This window comes from Mixophyes fleayi, chromosome 6, assembly GCF_038048845.1.
Source record: "Mixophyes fleayi isolate aMixFle1 chromosome 6, aMixFle1.hap1, whole genome shotgun sequence".
In the NCBI taxonomy this organism is placed as follows: domain Eukaryota; kingdom Metazoa; phylum Chordata; class Amphibia; order Anura; family Limnodynastidae; genus Mixophyes; species Mixophyes fleayi.
In genome coordinates, this window is record NC_134407.1 from 9,888,761 (window position 1) to 9,904,704 (window position 15,944).

Here is a 15,944-nt window from a genome sequence, read left to right on the forward strand (position 1 = left end):
TTCAGAGTTGTACGTAGATTGCAAAGGTGCACCTGCACAACTGTGCACCAATGCAAATTAAATATGACCACCCCAGTTTAGAATTGTTTTAACGCTTTTAAGCGATTCTCTACTCTACATACAGATGCAACCAATGGACATGTTAGTACTTGCCTGCTAATCCCAGAAGTTGCACTAACTTTGTATACATGCAACAAATTTTAAGTGAGGTGCAAAACTGTAACACACAGATGCACTTGCATCCAAATCTAAATTAAGCTCTTATGGTTTGTTTTGCAAGCATAACTCTAGTCCTATTTGTTTGCTAGATACACTCTGATTGAAGGTGTATCTAGCATTTCCCTTGTTGCAGACTCTCCATCTTTTGGGACACGGGCCTAGTCAGTGCTTTTGTCTTAATGTTTCACTGGTTGCGTGCATCCATTTGGAACGCCACTAACCTCTCATTGAACTTACTATTGTTCTACTTTACTGCAAAAGTGGGAATGATAAACAACTGCAGCCTTCAGTAATTGTTTCCAATGTAGCAGGTCCGTGTGACACATGTAACAGGTCCCAATGACGGCTCGCTGTTCCAAATATTCCGTTAGGAAGTGCAGAATTTTCACCTGAGGTTTCATGAAAGTGTAGATGAGCAAAGTTCACAAAACAGTCCAGTGAAATATTCAAATTATTACGCTTGGCTGAGAAATTTCACACATTTCATCTGACGAATTTGGCCGTACGTGCTCAGTCCTCCTCCGATCACATCCCGCAGGAAACTGAACTGACCATCGTCGTTCCAGCTCTATTCAGAACTATAAATTCTGTAAATGTACATATACAGCTTAGAATGGTGACACAAAGCAAAACTTGACTTTTGTATCACTGAAACTCCGCACCTTTGTGGAAGGACCGTTCAGCCTCAAAACTCAACTTGTGGGAAATTTTGCAACAGTCTCAGGTAACAACATACTAAGAATGAAAGCTTGAGAACAAAACAGTAAACGAGCTTTCTGTTTCAATAAATTGCAAAGTGTTATTGCTAATTTTATAACCACTTAAGAAACATTTTGAAGAAGTAACAATAACACGTGAAAGGGGTTGTCCAGACTGGGCAAAAGACTGGGTACACGCTACAGAACATTGGTTCCGATGCGATATCAATAACGAATTTACCAACGACTGAAATTCCAGATCAGCAGCAGATTCCTGTGTACACACTATACACGTTTTACAAGATTTACCGTCAGATCTGTGCTCTTCATCTGTCATAACCATCGGCTCAAAAGATCCTGACTCTGCTCCACTGCATAGAGATCTATGGACACTGCCGGACCTGAGTGCTTACACACTGCAGGATTGGAACGACATCGTTCCATAATTTACCGAGATGTTTAGTCAGTTTGTAAAATCAAATGAAACAATGAGCTTTGGAACGATAAAACATGATCGTGGGAGCGTTCACACTAATACGATATCGGAGCTAACAGTCGTTTATCGTGTGATTGGCAAAAACCTGCAGTGTGTACCCAGCCTAACTAGGTGCAATGATACAGCCAATAGGGAACTCCAAAAGTCCCAAGAGAACATATCCACCAATAACAAATGGTCACATGACAGGTGGCCCAATTATTGGGGCAGATAAGTGGGCATTTATGCCAGTATGGGACACTAGAAGCCCTTCTCAGCATCTTTCTCCTGCTGTGGGCACAACAGGGATGCAAGGGCTGGGCAGGAGGGCATCTGCACCCTAGGCCGGTTCTATAGTGGGATACCTGCATTGCTTTTCCTTGAAAACGTTCCTAAGAGGCTGCTGAGCCGAGTCAGTCAGCCCCTGCATGGATGAATATACACATTTCTATACTTGGGCTGTATGCTGCATTCCAGGGATATCTGACAACATTCCGCACGTGGTTCCTGCCGTACATCTTGGGAAGAGATCGGAGATACTCTACATCCGTGGCTCCATTTCCATGGAAGGAAATATAGATTTACACAAACATATTTATCTGATTTCCCCTTTTAGAAATACACATAGACTTTCCTGGACAGACTGATAAGTTATAGTTACATTATCAGGTAGTAAGTAGGGGGGGGGTGTAAATAACAACATTAACCCTTTCAATACTATCCAGTGTAGATTTGATGTTTTGCTTATTGGGAAAAACACTTCACTTGGACATTTCTCCAGGGATCCTGATAGCACCTTTGATAGATGCAATGAGTGAATTTCTATTGTCTGCTCTCGTATCCATTAAATAAATTTGTCCAGATTGTTTTGTTTATTTTATATTTATGGTATAAAATATGGATTTTCTGCCGAGCATTGAGGACCTGAGTCTGACACAGAACAATATTATTTACTATGAGAATGTGCTCACTGGTTTCACATTTATTATTACAGGATCCACACTTGTGGCGCTACAAGTGACAGCGTGCAAGACAAGTCACAGCTGTTAGTGCATGCTGGCACTTGTAGTGCTACAAGTGCATGCATTACTTACTTACAGTATTTACCTTGCCAGGGGCCCAGTCCCATACTTGCCTACCTTTGCAAAATTAATTCCAGGAGATCCCGGGCAGGGGACGTGGTTGGAGGGGCAGGGACGGTCAATCGCGTCATTTTGGCCCTAAATTGCTGCTGGAACTTAATTGCTGTTCTGTTACCGATGATCAGAAATGACCTAACTATTTTTAGTTACAGCATTCTGTATTGCGTTTGTCTGTTAATTTTCAACTAAGATTTATGTATATCAATAATATAAGATTTAAGTACTATATATATTAATAATAATGATAATTATAGGCATACAATAGGTCTTAATAAAATCAGATATTTTGGAAAGTTTTGGAAACCTCTATAAGACAAAATCCTTCTCCTGCCGGAGTGCCGTGTATTCAGGAAGGGGGTAGAGAAAGGGATTCTGTGTCTTTAAACATTGGGGCAAAGTCTTGTTTATTAACCCCTAGTGTGCCCCATCTGCCGAATGACCATCATCGAGAGAAGTTACGTTGTGTTTACAAAGGCCTGGATTGTCTGGGGGTACAGCCAGTGCTTGTTCTGTGTGTGAGAATACAGATGTTGTAATGATTGCTGCCTAGTTAAGGTGGCGAAGGATTAACTTCAGTACAGCTGTCGCAATCCAGCCAGTTCCCTGTGTGGATGACCAGCTGCCCAGTTTAGGAGCAGTGCATAGTGTGTAGCGCAGTACAAGGGGGGAATAATTCTCAGTTGCACAGAGAATATTAAAGTTTTATTTGAGCAAGTTGCCATTCTGGATCTGCAACTAAGGAGCAATTAAGTGTAATTAGTTAATTACCATAAAAAATGCTTAGCACAGCAATGCATTTATACTCTTCCAACAGGGAAAATGTTAACAAGGATATTTAGTTAACACAACATCGATTTCTAGCCCTTAGATTTGTTCTCTTGTCTCCCAGCTTCAGTAACATCCCCAGCCCACCTTAAGAAGGACCATGTAGAAAGTTGTGCTACAGTTTTTTTCAGTGTCATTGATGACATTCAGGAAATTGTGAGAGAAACTAGGAGGGAGGGCAGAGAGACAGGGGAACCTGCAGACTGCAGGCCCCGAAGATCCCCCACTCAACATCTGAAACATGGACTAAGTTCTGGCCAAGGAAACGGCCTCCGTCCCCCCGGACAAGTAAGTTTCCACCATCCCTTCTCCCTCTCACTAACTTTCCACTTGCTAAAAATAACCCCAGTGTATTGAGGCAGGGGATGGAATGAGACAAAGCTTCTGCGTTAAAGTAGGGTTGAAAAAAATACTCTTGCACACTTCTCTCCGAAGATCAGTGCTGCAACTAAGGGTGAATGGATCCAGGCAAGCAATTATTTGCAGAAACAGAATTATTTAGGGATTTCAAATGTTCAGGAATTAAAACCAGTTTTCTAGGTTCTAAATAAGAGATAATCTTCAGATTGTATCAGTGTCTCTGTGTCACATTCTGACATTACAGTGTTCTGGAGATTTGCAGAGGTGACTAAATGAATTGTCTGCAAATTGTGCAAAAAGTAAGGGAGAGGCACTGAGACAGAGGAACTGTGAGGTTGTGGACGGTTCAGGTTTGTAGGTCGATTATGTTCAGGTTCCCATTATAGAAGAACCTCGCAGCTTCGCTTAAGGTGTAACTGGAGGGGTTATGGTAGGACGAGAAATACAAAAGCACTAAATATGTAGACGGGGACCGACACCTGTAGACACAAGACTTATGTCAGTGTAATAAGGAATCAAAGAATATCGCTGACAAAGGTGGTGCAGTGGGTAAAAGCTTCACAACATTAGGGCTTTGTGTTCAATTCCCACCAGCGTACATTGCATTTTAATGTTTGTATTTCAGTGTATTAGACTAATTGGCTCATCATTAAATTAGCCCTAATCTGTTTGTGTACCAGTGGTAGGGAAATTAGATTGTAAGCTCCTCTGCGGCAGGAACTGGTATGAATGAAATATAACCCTGTCCCTGTATAGTGTTTTGGTATTATATACATAAAGGATAATAATTATAAACTTTTGCAAGAGGTTTATCTAATAACTACATTGTATATTATCAAATAACGTCACCTGATAAATTATTTATATTTTTTATTGTTGCTATTCTGGGTTTTAACAGATGGCTACATTGGGACATTCCTGAACATGTGCACAAAATATGGACTTTTGTTTTCTAAACCTGACTAGAAAAATGACAGAATTTGGTGGATTGTTGCATCTTTTACACAGTTATCTTTGTAACCAGTTCTCAAAACTAAGTAGTCTGTCTGAATCATTAATAAATAGCACTCAGCAGTGATAAAATGGGATACGGAGGAAACAAAGCGACACAGCAGCCACCTCCCGCTCTGCACACGTTCAGTAGCAGAGATATATTACAGGAAGGAAGGAAAGTAACTGACACTAAGGGACGTCGGTCTGTGATGCTAATAGTACAATTGTGTAGCAATCCCATGATAGTCCGCAGAATCGCTCTGCGAATACCTCAAACCAGACAATACGCCACAGAACGCAGCCACATTCAAATCATCCTTGAACGCAAAGGACACTTACTACAGCTTATGATTTCAGGGAGGGAACATTTCTCCCGTAGTTAATGTACAGTAAGGGTGCTTCAAGCTCGAGCGTCCACAGCAGCGTCCAATCAAACTCTGAGCATTTCTCTGGTACTTTTCAGCCGTATCTCTGGCTCCAGCTACAGGTCTAGTCCAAGTGCCGATTACTAGTGATGACGGCTGTGTATGCAGCAACATGTGTCTGCCATCAGGAGCAACTGTTAACATTTATTTAATGTACAGTAGACATGTATAACATCCTGATAGATATATGTCATGGCAAATTTTTTAATGTCTTATCATCAGGGCTTTTTTGTCATAGAACGCTCGGAACGGCGTTCCGGCACCTTTTTTCCATGGGTTTTCAAAGTTTAATTAACTTTTTAACATTTTTGTTTTCTCTGCGGTGCTGCTACAGTGCAGCACCGCATCTTAGTTTGTGTCCTGCTTCCGGCTCCGGCAGCGTCGTGACGTCACGACGCTGCCAGTGAGAGGAGCGTGATCAAGCAGAGAAGCAAGAAAAGAAGCATAGAAGGTAAGTACAGACTACAGAGAGTGGGGGAGGGGGCAGAAAGAGAGGGCTACAGAAAACTGAGGGGGCAGAAAGAGGGCTACAGAAAAACAGGGGCAGAAATAGAGGGCTACAGAAAAAATGAGGGGGCAGAAGGAGAGGACTACAGAAAAACGAGAGGGCTACAGAAAAAATGAGGGGGCAGAAAGAGAGGGCTACAGAAGAGCGAGGGGGCAGAAAGAGAAGACTACAGAAGAGCAAGGGGGCAGAAAGAGAAGACTACAGAAGAGCAAGGGGGCAGAAAGAGAAGACTACAGAAGAATGAGGGGGCAGAAAGAGAGAGTTACAGAAAAACCAGGGGGGCAGAAAGAGAGGGCTACAGAAAAATGAGGGGGCAGAAAGAGGGCTACAGAAAAACAGGGGCAGAAATAGAGGGCTACAGAAAAAATGAGGGGGCAGAAAGAGAGGGCTATAGAAAAATGTGGGGGCAGAAAGAGAGGGCTACAGAAAAACGAGGGGGCAGAAAGGGAGGAGTTCCGGCACCTTTTTTATTACAATAAAGCACTGGTTGTCATTAATGTATTATTGACATTAGTTGAATTAAATTTTTTTATTCATGTGGATTCTTTTCATATTCCACATATGTATTAGACGTATCCTGCAGTGTATTGTCTGTTAGAGCAGAGCAGACTTACACAGGTCATCACCAGTCGTAACTGCACATCCGCTCCTTGTTGAATTCAGACGTGTGTATACCCGATGTACATACGTATTTTAAAACACACACATTACGCTCAGTGGACCTGATTCATTAAGGAAAGTAAGTAAAAAAAAGGAGTACATTTTCTGCTGGACAAACTATGTTGCAAAGCAAGGGGTGTAAATTAGTTTATTATTTTGCAGATATAAAATACTGGCTGCTTTTTCAAGTAGCACACAAATACTTGATAGCTTTCATTTTATCATGAAGATTGATCTAGGACAGGCCATTCCCCAACTATAAATCTGCCATCATATTTTAAATTTACCTCCCCTTCCAATGTAACATGGTTTTGCCAAGGTGCAAAGTTACTCATTTTTTTTCTTTACTTTCCTTAATGAATCAGGACCATAGTGTAAGGTCTGTTTCATCAGTTCTTATATATCTTATAGTGCCACGTGTGTAGAATATAAATGGTGCTCCCACCATGAATAATGATAAGCACCATTGGCAATCAAATATTATTGCCCTCTTAATATAATTATAAAGTCACATTGCCCCATAATATAATAATACAATAATATTGCCCCATAATAAAGTGAAAAATTGATTTTGCCCCCTAAGCTAATAACAAATTAATTTTGCCCCTTAATCAATAAATAATTATTGCCCCCATAATTCAATGCTGCCTCCTCTTATGTTCTGAATGGCAGAGTGCACTTTGTACATGTCTTCCTATATTTATATAGCACCAATAAGATTATGCAGCTCTGTACAGAGAATATTTTATCATCAAATCAGTCCCTGCCCCAGTGGAGCTTACAATCTAAATTCCCCATAACACAGACTAGGGTCCATTTTGTAAGCAGACAATTAACCTACCAGTATGTCTTTGAAGTGTGGGAGGAAACCGGAGCACCCGGAGGAAACCCACGCAAACACGGGGAGAACATACAAACTCTGCAGAGGTCAGAATCAAACCCATGACCCCAGGGCTTGTGAGGCAGAAATGCTAACCACTGGGCCACACTTTATGGCCTTCTTTGTAAATCCGTGAAATCTGTTCGGGGTTCCTTAGCAGCGGCTGCTCTCTGCGATGGCAACAAGGCTTCTGTGACTGCTTCATTGTAACAGGACAGCTATTTCTGGATATCCATGGTTTATTTCCGGTGTAGTAGCTGTGAATGAATGAACGCTGCACTCATTCACGTGAACTTACGCAGAATATCGCACACGAAAAATAGCCCTGTCCTGTTATCACTGCTTGAGGTGCACCGATGTGCATCTTGTCTGTTCTACATTGCGAATAACAACACAGGAAAAAGATGGAAGCATTGCAGTATAAGGTGTATTTAATACATACCTCACAACCGTCCAAAATTGGGCTGGACAGTTTATATTTGAGGGCTGTGTCATAGACCGCTAACTGCATTACTGGCTAAATTCCACACAAAATACACAGTCGGTAGAATAGACTGTGCTGGGAAAACGTAGAGACGGGGTCAGGTGCAGAGTTGAACAGACGCCCGTTTGCGTAGCGTAAACTACATGATTTCCACAAAAGTAGCTGCTGGTACCCAGGTCTATGCAGAGTTGCGCGCACCTGAAGAGAGGGGGGGGGGGAGGGGTGTTTCTAACACAGGCTGAGTACAGTAAAGAGGGTGTGTTTGCGGAATTGCGAGCCGAGGGCAGGCCTGACTGCAGGCGCTGATACATATTTTTTTAAAAAAATAAAAGATTATTATTTGTTACTTTCATTCCTACCTGATAAAGCAGGTTGTTTCTGCTGTATTATATGAAGCCTAGCAAATGTGTTTTTCTCTAGAAAAAAACAATGTTTATAAAGTCTTATTGCGCTCACGCCCTGGTTCTGTGTATGTGGGTGTAAGTACGCCTGCCGTAATTCTGGAGCATTTACTACAGATGTGAAGCCAGATACATCTTGGGATGTATCCGACTCAGCTTGTGGGCTGACATTACAATATTTTGTGGTGCATATTTTTGGGCCATAAATTGCCCACACTTTGCGCTCAACTCTGCACCAGGCCCAGAGTCCTCTGTACGTCGCTGACAGCTGTGTGCGGAGCTCCTGTCGTTACCGTCTCCCTGTTCTGCAGGAGATTACTGGAGGCTCTAGGCTGACGGCAGCAGTCTGTGCTTGCACTGAACGGGGTGTGTTTAGCCGGCGTTTCCAGTCCAAAAATGGCTGAACGTTGTGTTTATACCTGGGTGGAGGTGAGGGAGCCACACCCTGATAATTGCACTGTATTGGGGACATGACCGTAATTTTGGCTCTGTCTTCCTGTGCACAGCAGAGCGGAGGTGAGATCACACATGTAAGGACGGGCGAGCAGGTACAGATCTCTCAGCACATCACCACAAATATCTATGACAGAAGATTCTGCTTCTTTTACAGCAGCACGATCATCAACAGTGTGTATAATAATCACGTTTAGGAGGAGATTTATCAAACAGGAAAAGTGGAGGTGTTGCCCATAGCAACCAATCAGATCCGAGCTATCATTTGCCCAGAACGTTCCAGAAAATGATAGCTAGAATCTGATTGGCTGCTATGGGCAACACCTCCACTTTTCCTCTTTAGAATGTTTGATAAATCGCCTCCGATGTACACAGGTGACGGCTGTTTTGTGTATATGACATTTGCACACAAAGGGGGAGATTTAGAGTCAGATGTAAGTGCGTCCGAGCTGTGTGGAAAGTTGGTCGCATTGCGCACAGCGTTGAGCCGGTATTCTGAGCGACACGTATCTAAAATTTGCGGCACCTCGTGCTCCGAGAGGCTGATCGGGGGAGTTCAAGCACACGTGCGGTACAGAGGGGGTGCGGAGATGCGATGTATCCTTGGGCGGTAAACGTGTTTAGCGTTAGAGTTATGTTTTATGTGTGTGTTTTCTTGTCATATTTTTTGCGCCTACCCAAAGTAGATACAAATTCTACTCTGCTTATGTAAGTACTCACTGGCTCCTGGGTTACGTTCGTATCGAGAGCTGAGATGCACCTTAGCATAATGCAACTCTAAATGTGGACGGACGTATTTAACTTCCAGCAGTGTCTGCTTGTGGGGGCCTCTAAATCACCCCAAAAGTTTAAATTTTTACAGTTTTCTTATTGCCCTTCATTATTATTATACTGATAGACAATAGCGCATCCAGTATAAAGCCGAGCTGCCCACAGAGTGGACCTCATTTGCTAACATTCCATTCAGGCGCGGAGTTTGCACTAACCCCCGGTGATGTCCGCACACATCTAGCCCGCACTAGACGGACAGACGCTAACTGCTGGTTGGCTGCAGTATTTTGGGGCAAATGTTGCACCTACCTGTAATGTTAGAATTTAAACCACAGTGATCTCAAATGAATGTGACCGATATTGTATAAATAAAATATGTCTAACATAAATAAATAACTGCTGTGTCTGATAGTGTCCCTTTAAATACAGAGTTCCAGAATTGGTGATATATTCAAAAAACCTCCTTATCTCTATGTTACATTGTGTAAAGGAGCTGACAATCTACTTTGGACGTGTTGGTGCATACAAGGGTTGGCTCTCTAACCGGGAATGTCCATTGTGTTTGCAGCGCGTAGCTGGGGACCAGACTGTGGATCAGACTCTGAGCATTCATATGTTTTATTGTGAAGTGCAGATTATAAAATCATGTATGAATCTGAATTCAACAGACTCATCGAGCAACTTACTTGTACTACAGAGCAGGCAAGAGATTGTATAATAGTGTATATATAGTTTAGTACATGTTGTGGGTTACAAATCATTGTTATATGTCACTGAAAATCAGAAAATGTCTTTGGTTGCATTCAACAATAGATTTGCTTCTCTCACTTGGTACATTTCACAAATAACTATATATACTGTGCATGTGTGTATGCGTGTATATATATATATATATATATATATATATATATATATATATATATATATATATATACACAGAGTTCGTTGCAAAACAGTAATTCCATCCAAAGTTAAACATCATCATCATTTATTTATATAGCGCCACTAGTTCCGCAGCGCTGTACAGAGAACTCATTCACATGATTCCCTGCCCCATTGGAGCTTACAGTTTAAATCCCCTAACATACACACACAGATACAGACAGTGAGAGAGACTAGGGTCAATTTGTTAGCAGCCAATTAACCTACTAGTATGTGTTTGGAGGAAACCGGAGCACCCGGAGGAAACCCACGCAAACACGGGGAGAACATACAAACTCCACACAGATAAGGCAATGGTTGGGAATTGAACTCATGAACCCCAGCGCTGTGAGGCAGATGTGCTAACCACTGAGCCACCATGCTGCCCTAAACATGCAGAATATTACTTTCCTGGGTTCCACCCAGCAGGTCTCCTAACTTCTGCCCCGGTGCAGCAATACTCTGATGGGCAATGTGCTACCTGTATGATAAAAGTCCACCAGGGCAGGTGGTAGGACAGCCCATTGTCGGGCCCCCAGGTTGGGGCCCGACAATGCCATTCTTGCCTACCCTGCCCCCTTCATGCTCTCAATAGAGAAGAGCAGGGGCCTCTTCTGCGCATGAGCGGTCCAGCGCTCATATAACGGACTGATGCATTTTCAGACAAGGCCTCCGCTCTGCATGGGCGGTGGGGGCAGCCCAGCATCGCCGTTCCCCTCTCACCTCCTGGTCACATAGCCGCCCCCTGCGCCCATGATCGTTACACCCCTCCTGCCCCAATTAAGTAATATTCTATAAACATAGAGCATAAGACTGTGTCTCAGTGTTATTATTCTGCATTAATGTTTAACCTATGGATCTCCACCCAAAAGTGAAAGCTCAGTTTTGGGTGGAGTTATCCTTTAACTCTTGTTATTGTCTAAGATGGCGCCTTCCCATCCACTGTGCCTCGCGCAGATATCTCTGATGCAATGTACGCGTATTATGCCAGTAGTAACCACTTTACTACTTTAGGCTATAAAGTGTTACGACGTTGCGTGAAATAAAATGTTTATAGATTTTTCCATAACCTTTGTACAATGTATCTGTCATCTATAAGGCTGATGTTCTTATACAGGGAAGGAGCAACAACACGTGTGAATGTCAGCATGGGTTATAGTTTAGGAGGTGCAGATACAGATGCAAATTCAATTTTCTGTAGGGGGGAATTAATTTGTACAATAAATCAAAGAAGAATCTAGGAGTAACAGCCCAAATGCAGCAAGTTGTGCCCTTGTCCCGTCTCCGTAGGACCAGTTTTAGGGTAGGGCAAGCCTGGCATTTGCTTTCTCAGACCTCCCTTGATGTTCTGTAATTCTGCTGTATGTTCCATGTTATAGATACTGTTACATTGTATTTGATCGCTTTAGTTTTCTGTGTTTTTAGTGACATTGTTTATTTTTCATTTAAATGTTTTTTTTCAGTGTCATTGACAGGATTTGCATTCTATTTATTATATTATGTATATTAATTATAATTATTATTATTAATTATATTATGCATTACACTAGTAGCAACATTGGCACTAATTTTTCTACTGCAATAAGAGACCGCATCACTGCGCTATTTCACAAATTAGATATAGCGATTTAGAAAGGAGGCGTACCGTCTATTTTGAGGTCAGACAAACTTCATAATGTATGGTGGCCTCTTTCAACAACAGTTGGGATTTTGGCCAATTATTTATCATAATAATCAGCACTAACCGGAACTTTAGATAAGATAAATGTACACATTGAGAGTCACACACAGCGATTTTAAATCACTTTTATTTCACTTGTCACAGATATATTTTGCTGATTTTTAATAGACGTTTTATTTTATTTCACAATCAGTAAAAGTTATATTTTAGATGCAATTTCTTGGTTTATATGTAAAACATGAATTGATGATCTAAATATGGACTGTACCGTGCACCAGATTTGAATCCAGTCTTTTCTGTTCTTTCCTAACATAGGACACATTACAGGATACCGTATGCAGCATACAATGTAATAGGAACATACAGACAGGACCGAGAAGAGAGAAAGGGTAGAGAGGACCCTAGCCCTAGGAGCTTACAGTCTACAGTCACTTAGTACAGATGCATGCTACATAGTAACCCTGTCACAGTCATGCATCTGGCTACAGCTGAATGCCACCCTCCCTTTCTGGTAGATCCCTGTCAGGTGTAACTATGTCTAAGTGAAAGTGTAGCACAGCCTGACATTATACGGAGCCTCACCCTTCCTGGAGCCAGACCAAGAAGCTATTATTTAGCGCACAGCTAACACTTAGGAAACAGAGGGTGTAGTTTAGCTTCCTGGAGCTGTTCAGACAACAGACAAGATTAACGCTCTAGCTCCAAGAACAGGTCACATTCCCATAATGTCAGACAAGGCAGACGGACAAACGCTATAAGCGTATATAATTTTATCAGAGTAGGGTACAGCAAGCTCCCCAGCTTTGTGGAACTGGCAGTCACAGCATATTGGGTCAGACAGACCACAGCTGAAGAGCAACAGCTTGCCGACCTCCGCGCATTAATACTGTCTTCCAATAGTGGAAGGATCACCCAATGTGTGGTACACGTAGAACGGTTCATTAAAAAATACTGCTTTCCTCCCGAATCTTTTTCGCCATTTAATTGACAGTGCAGTTACTTGGCGCAGGGATTATTCAATTGTTCACTGTATTTTTTTACATAATATTATATGATCGTATTAATAATGTCCTTATCTTTCCCATTTAGAATCACAATGCAAGCCGGGATTTTCAAAGTTTGTCTGGTAGTGGTGACGACCATCGTCAACCATCCACTTCTCTTCCCAAATGACGACGCAGCTTTTCCCACCACCGATGACCTCATTATCCAAAAGTTACGAGAGAGAGAGGAGAACCTGAAAATCCAACAGCTGGAACTTGAGCAACTTCTATCCCGCCAGGAGGCAGCACCGGAAAACGAGGTGAATACAGAGGACAAGGAGGTGGAGGATGGGTCACAGTGGGATTTGTGGAGCACAGTGTCCATGGTCATATTCCTGGTGATTGAAGTATGGAGGCAAGACTTCAAAGACAATAACTCACATGAGCCGAGCAAAGAAGAGGATGACCAGTTGTTCATCGGAAACTGTTGCCATGGGGTGTCTCTTCCAAACAAGACAATGCTGGCTATATTTCATGACCAGTATATTCGAGTAACAACCCATGATGCAGCCAGGACCAAGGAGTTTGTGGAAGGTTTTGCCGATGACTTGCTAGAGGCATTGAGAAGTTTGTGCAACCGTGATGCCGACATGGAGGTCGAAGACAGCATCTGCATTGGCAGTATGTACGAAAACTGGAGAGTGAATAAGCCATTGATATGTGATTTGCTTGTACCCTTCGCTCCTCCAGAACCGTATCATTTCAAGTGCCAACCGTGGGTCACTGACACATCCATTGACCCAGACAAACAAAGTTATGGAACAATCCTAGTCTGTGGACCGGACGATAAATCATCAGGGTGTGTTTGTGACAAGAAAAAACTTGGTGAAGATATGTTATGTCTCCTTCACAACCCAAATAACAAGAAAATAGAGAACAAGGACGTCAATTTATTGTGTTCTAAAAATACCAACTACCTGGACACTGACCAAGTCATGAAATGGTTCCAAACAGCCGTGACCAAGGCTTGGAGCCGGATTTCCCACAAATATGAGTTTGAGCTCACTTTCAACAACTTGGACACTCCGGGAGCTTTGAGAGTCAAATTCAAATCTGGAAAAGTCATCAGCTTCAATATAACCCCGGTGGTCCAGTATGAAGACTCTGATCTATACTTCATTTCACATTTCCCACCTGAGGTCTCCTCCAGCGTTCATTGGACGTTGTCCTTTGCAGTCTACGAGAGGAGGTTCCTCAAGGACTTTGCAAAAAACCTTCCAGACAATTCATGTCACCTGGGCTGCCTACAGATAATGACTTTCCTCCATTCCAAGCAGTGTCACCTAACTGGGCCGACCGGCCTGACCACTTATCATCTAAAGACGGTTCTGCTGCATCTTCTTCTGAATTGTCCCTACTCAGACTGGGGCAACGTCATGCTAGAAGACAGGTTAAGAGACGTGTTCAAGAACCTGGAGAAATGTCTTCTAGAGAAGAAGCTCCACCACTTTATGGTTGGAAATCCCAAACTTCCAGAGTCCGTGAAACTACCGGAACACTTCCGGGTAGCGGAACCTCTTAACCTTTTCCGTTCCTTTGTCCTAAACAGAGAGCTTTACCAGAAAACTTTATCCATGTTTTATGAGATGCTGAAGAATGCCACTGTAGTCATCAATGAATACAGCTTGCACCTACCTGTCGGGACCATCAACAAAAACTCTACTTTATCTACACCTTTGTGTAGCCAACCTGCGTAGTATTTGGTGTGAACTGAATTCAATGACTACTTTAAAATAAAGGATTTGCTATGGTGCATTAGAAGCCAATTTCCCCCAATTACACATAGGACAGCCATTAGCTTCTGGTGGCTTTGAATCAATTGAATTGAATTGGTATTATGGAGACTTTCTTGATGTAAACATGTTGGGTATGTTATATGTTGCATTATATATGCATTCCCCATGCTGCTGTTTATACCAAATCCTCCTCTATATTTTATAATCCCGTGTCATTACTCACCTCAAACCGGTTTTCAAGGGCTCAACCATTTGAACTTAGATATCTGCCAGTACATGTTCAGCTGATACATTATCTAATTGTATTATCGATGCGGTGCCAGCAGTATTGATTGATTACGATGGGTTATTGTGCAATCAGAAATTTGCTTTCATTATTTTATTAGTTCGATCTGAACTATTGTAATTAAAGCTCCTGGACTGCTAGAGGTTAGAGGTCATCAGTGCTATTGGAAGCATGTTAGCAGATATTCATTTTGGAGCTTTAGGTACATATTATGATGTATTATATTGATGCCATATTTATAGCACAGGTTTTGTAGATGATTGCCCCTGGAAATGTCATTATTTTCCATATGTTGACCCACAGTACAGTACAAGTCCCCTTATTCTGTAATAATTTCACTACGTGGACACACAGGGTTTCATTGGCTACTTGGCCGGAGTACCAGCATCACTCGGCCCCCTTAGCCCAGCGGCAAACACAGGATTTCTAGAAGGGGGTTTCCAAATACTTGATATTAGGACAAAGCAAAAAACACACACACTTGCAGCAATAATAACAGAATGTATAGTGTATTGAAATGTAATAACGTATGTTAAATAAAAAAAAGAATGAGTCATAAAGAAATCTGTACATTAATGTGAAAACTCTATATTAATATTAACCTCCTCTACACAAATCCATCTTGAGCATCTACCACTTTAATATAATATTTTGTAAATGAATACTAACCTCATCTCACATCCAGATAAAATAAAGAAAATTACAATTAGACACTCGCCAATTCCATTTCAGCATTCGTTTTTCAAGTTACAGAACACCACTAGAGCCAAAACACAAGTACGATCAGTCCCGGCGGGCATTTTGTTGAAGCCAAAGTTCATTAAATCAGACAGATTCCAACAAAAATGAGTCCTGGACCACAGACTAAGGGGGAAATTCAAGTGGCCGCGTTACTGTAAAAAGTAACACGGCCTGCACACTATTATCGTTATTACGGTAATAGTGCGCTTAAATACTGCTAATATTATTATTTCCATTTATTT

The 15,944-nt window shown here is 42.0% G+C and overlaps 1 protein-coding gene across 5 annotated transcripts in view; it reads left to right on the forward strand.

Moving 5' to 3' along the window:
* ITPRIP (inositol 1,4,5-trisphosphate receptor interacting protein) overlaps window positions 1-15,682 on the forward strand; it is a 48,865-nt gene extending 33,183 nt beyond the window's left edge. For 2 of the 5 annotated variants that reach the window (XM_075215739.1, XM_075215737.1), the window contains exon 2: window positions 12,986-15,682. In XM_075215739.1, the coding sequence (XP_075071840.1) occupies window positions 12,993-14,636 (1,644 nt within the window). In that variant the 5' untranslated portion in view covers window positions 12,986-12,992 and the 3' untranslated portion in view covers window positions 14,637-15,682. Of the gene's footprint in view, window positions 1-3,469; window positions 3,648-5,567; window positions 5,589-8,522; window positions 8,619-12,985 lie in introns of those variants that run through there. The other 3 variants (XM_075215734.1, XM_075215738.1, XM_075215735.1) reach the window with 3 other exon arrangements.
* Window positions 15,683-15,944: the final 262 nt, after the last annotated feature.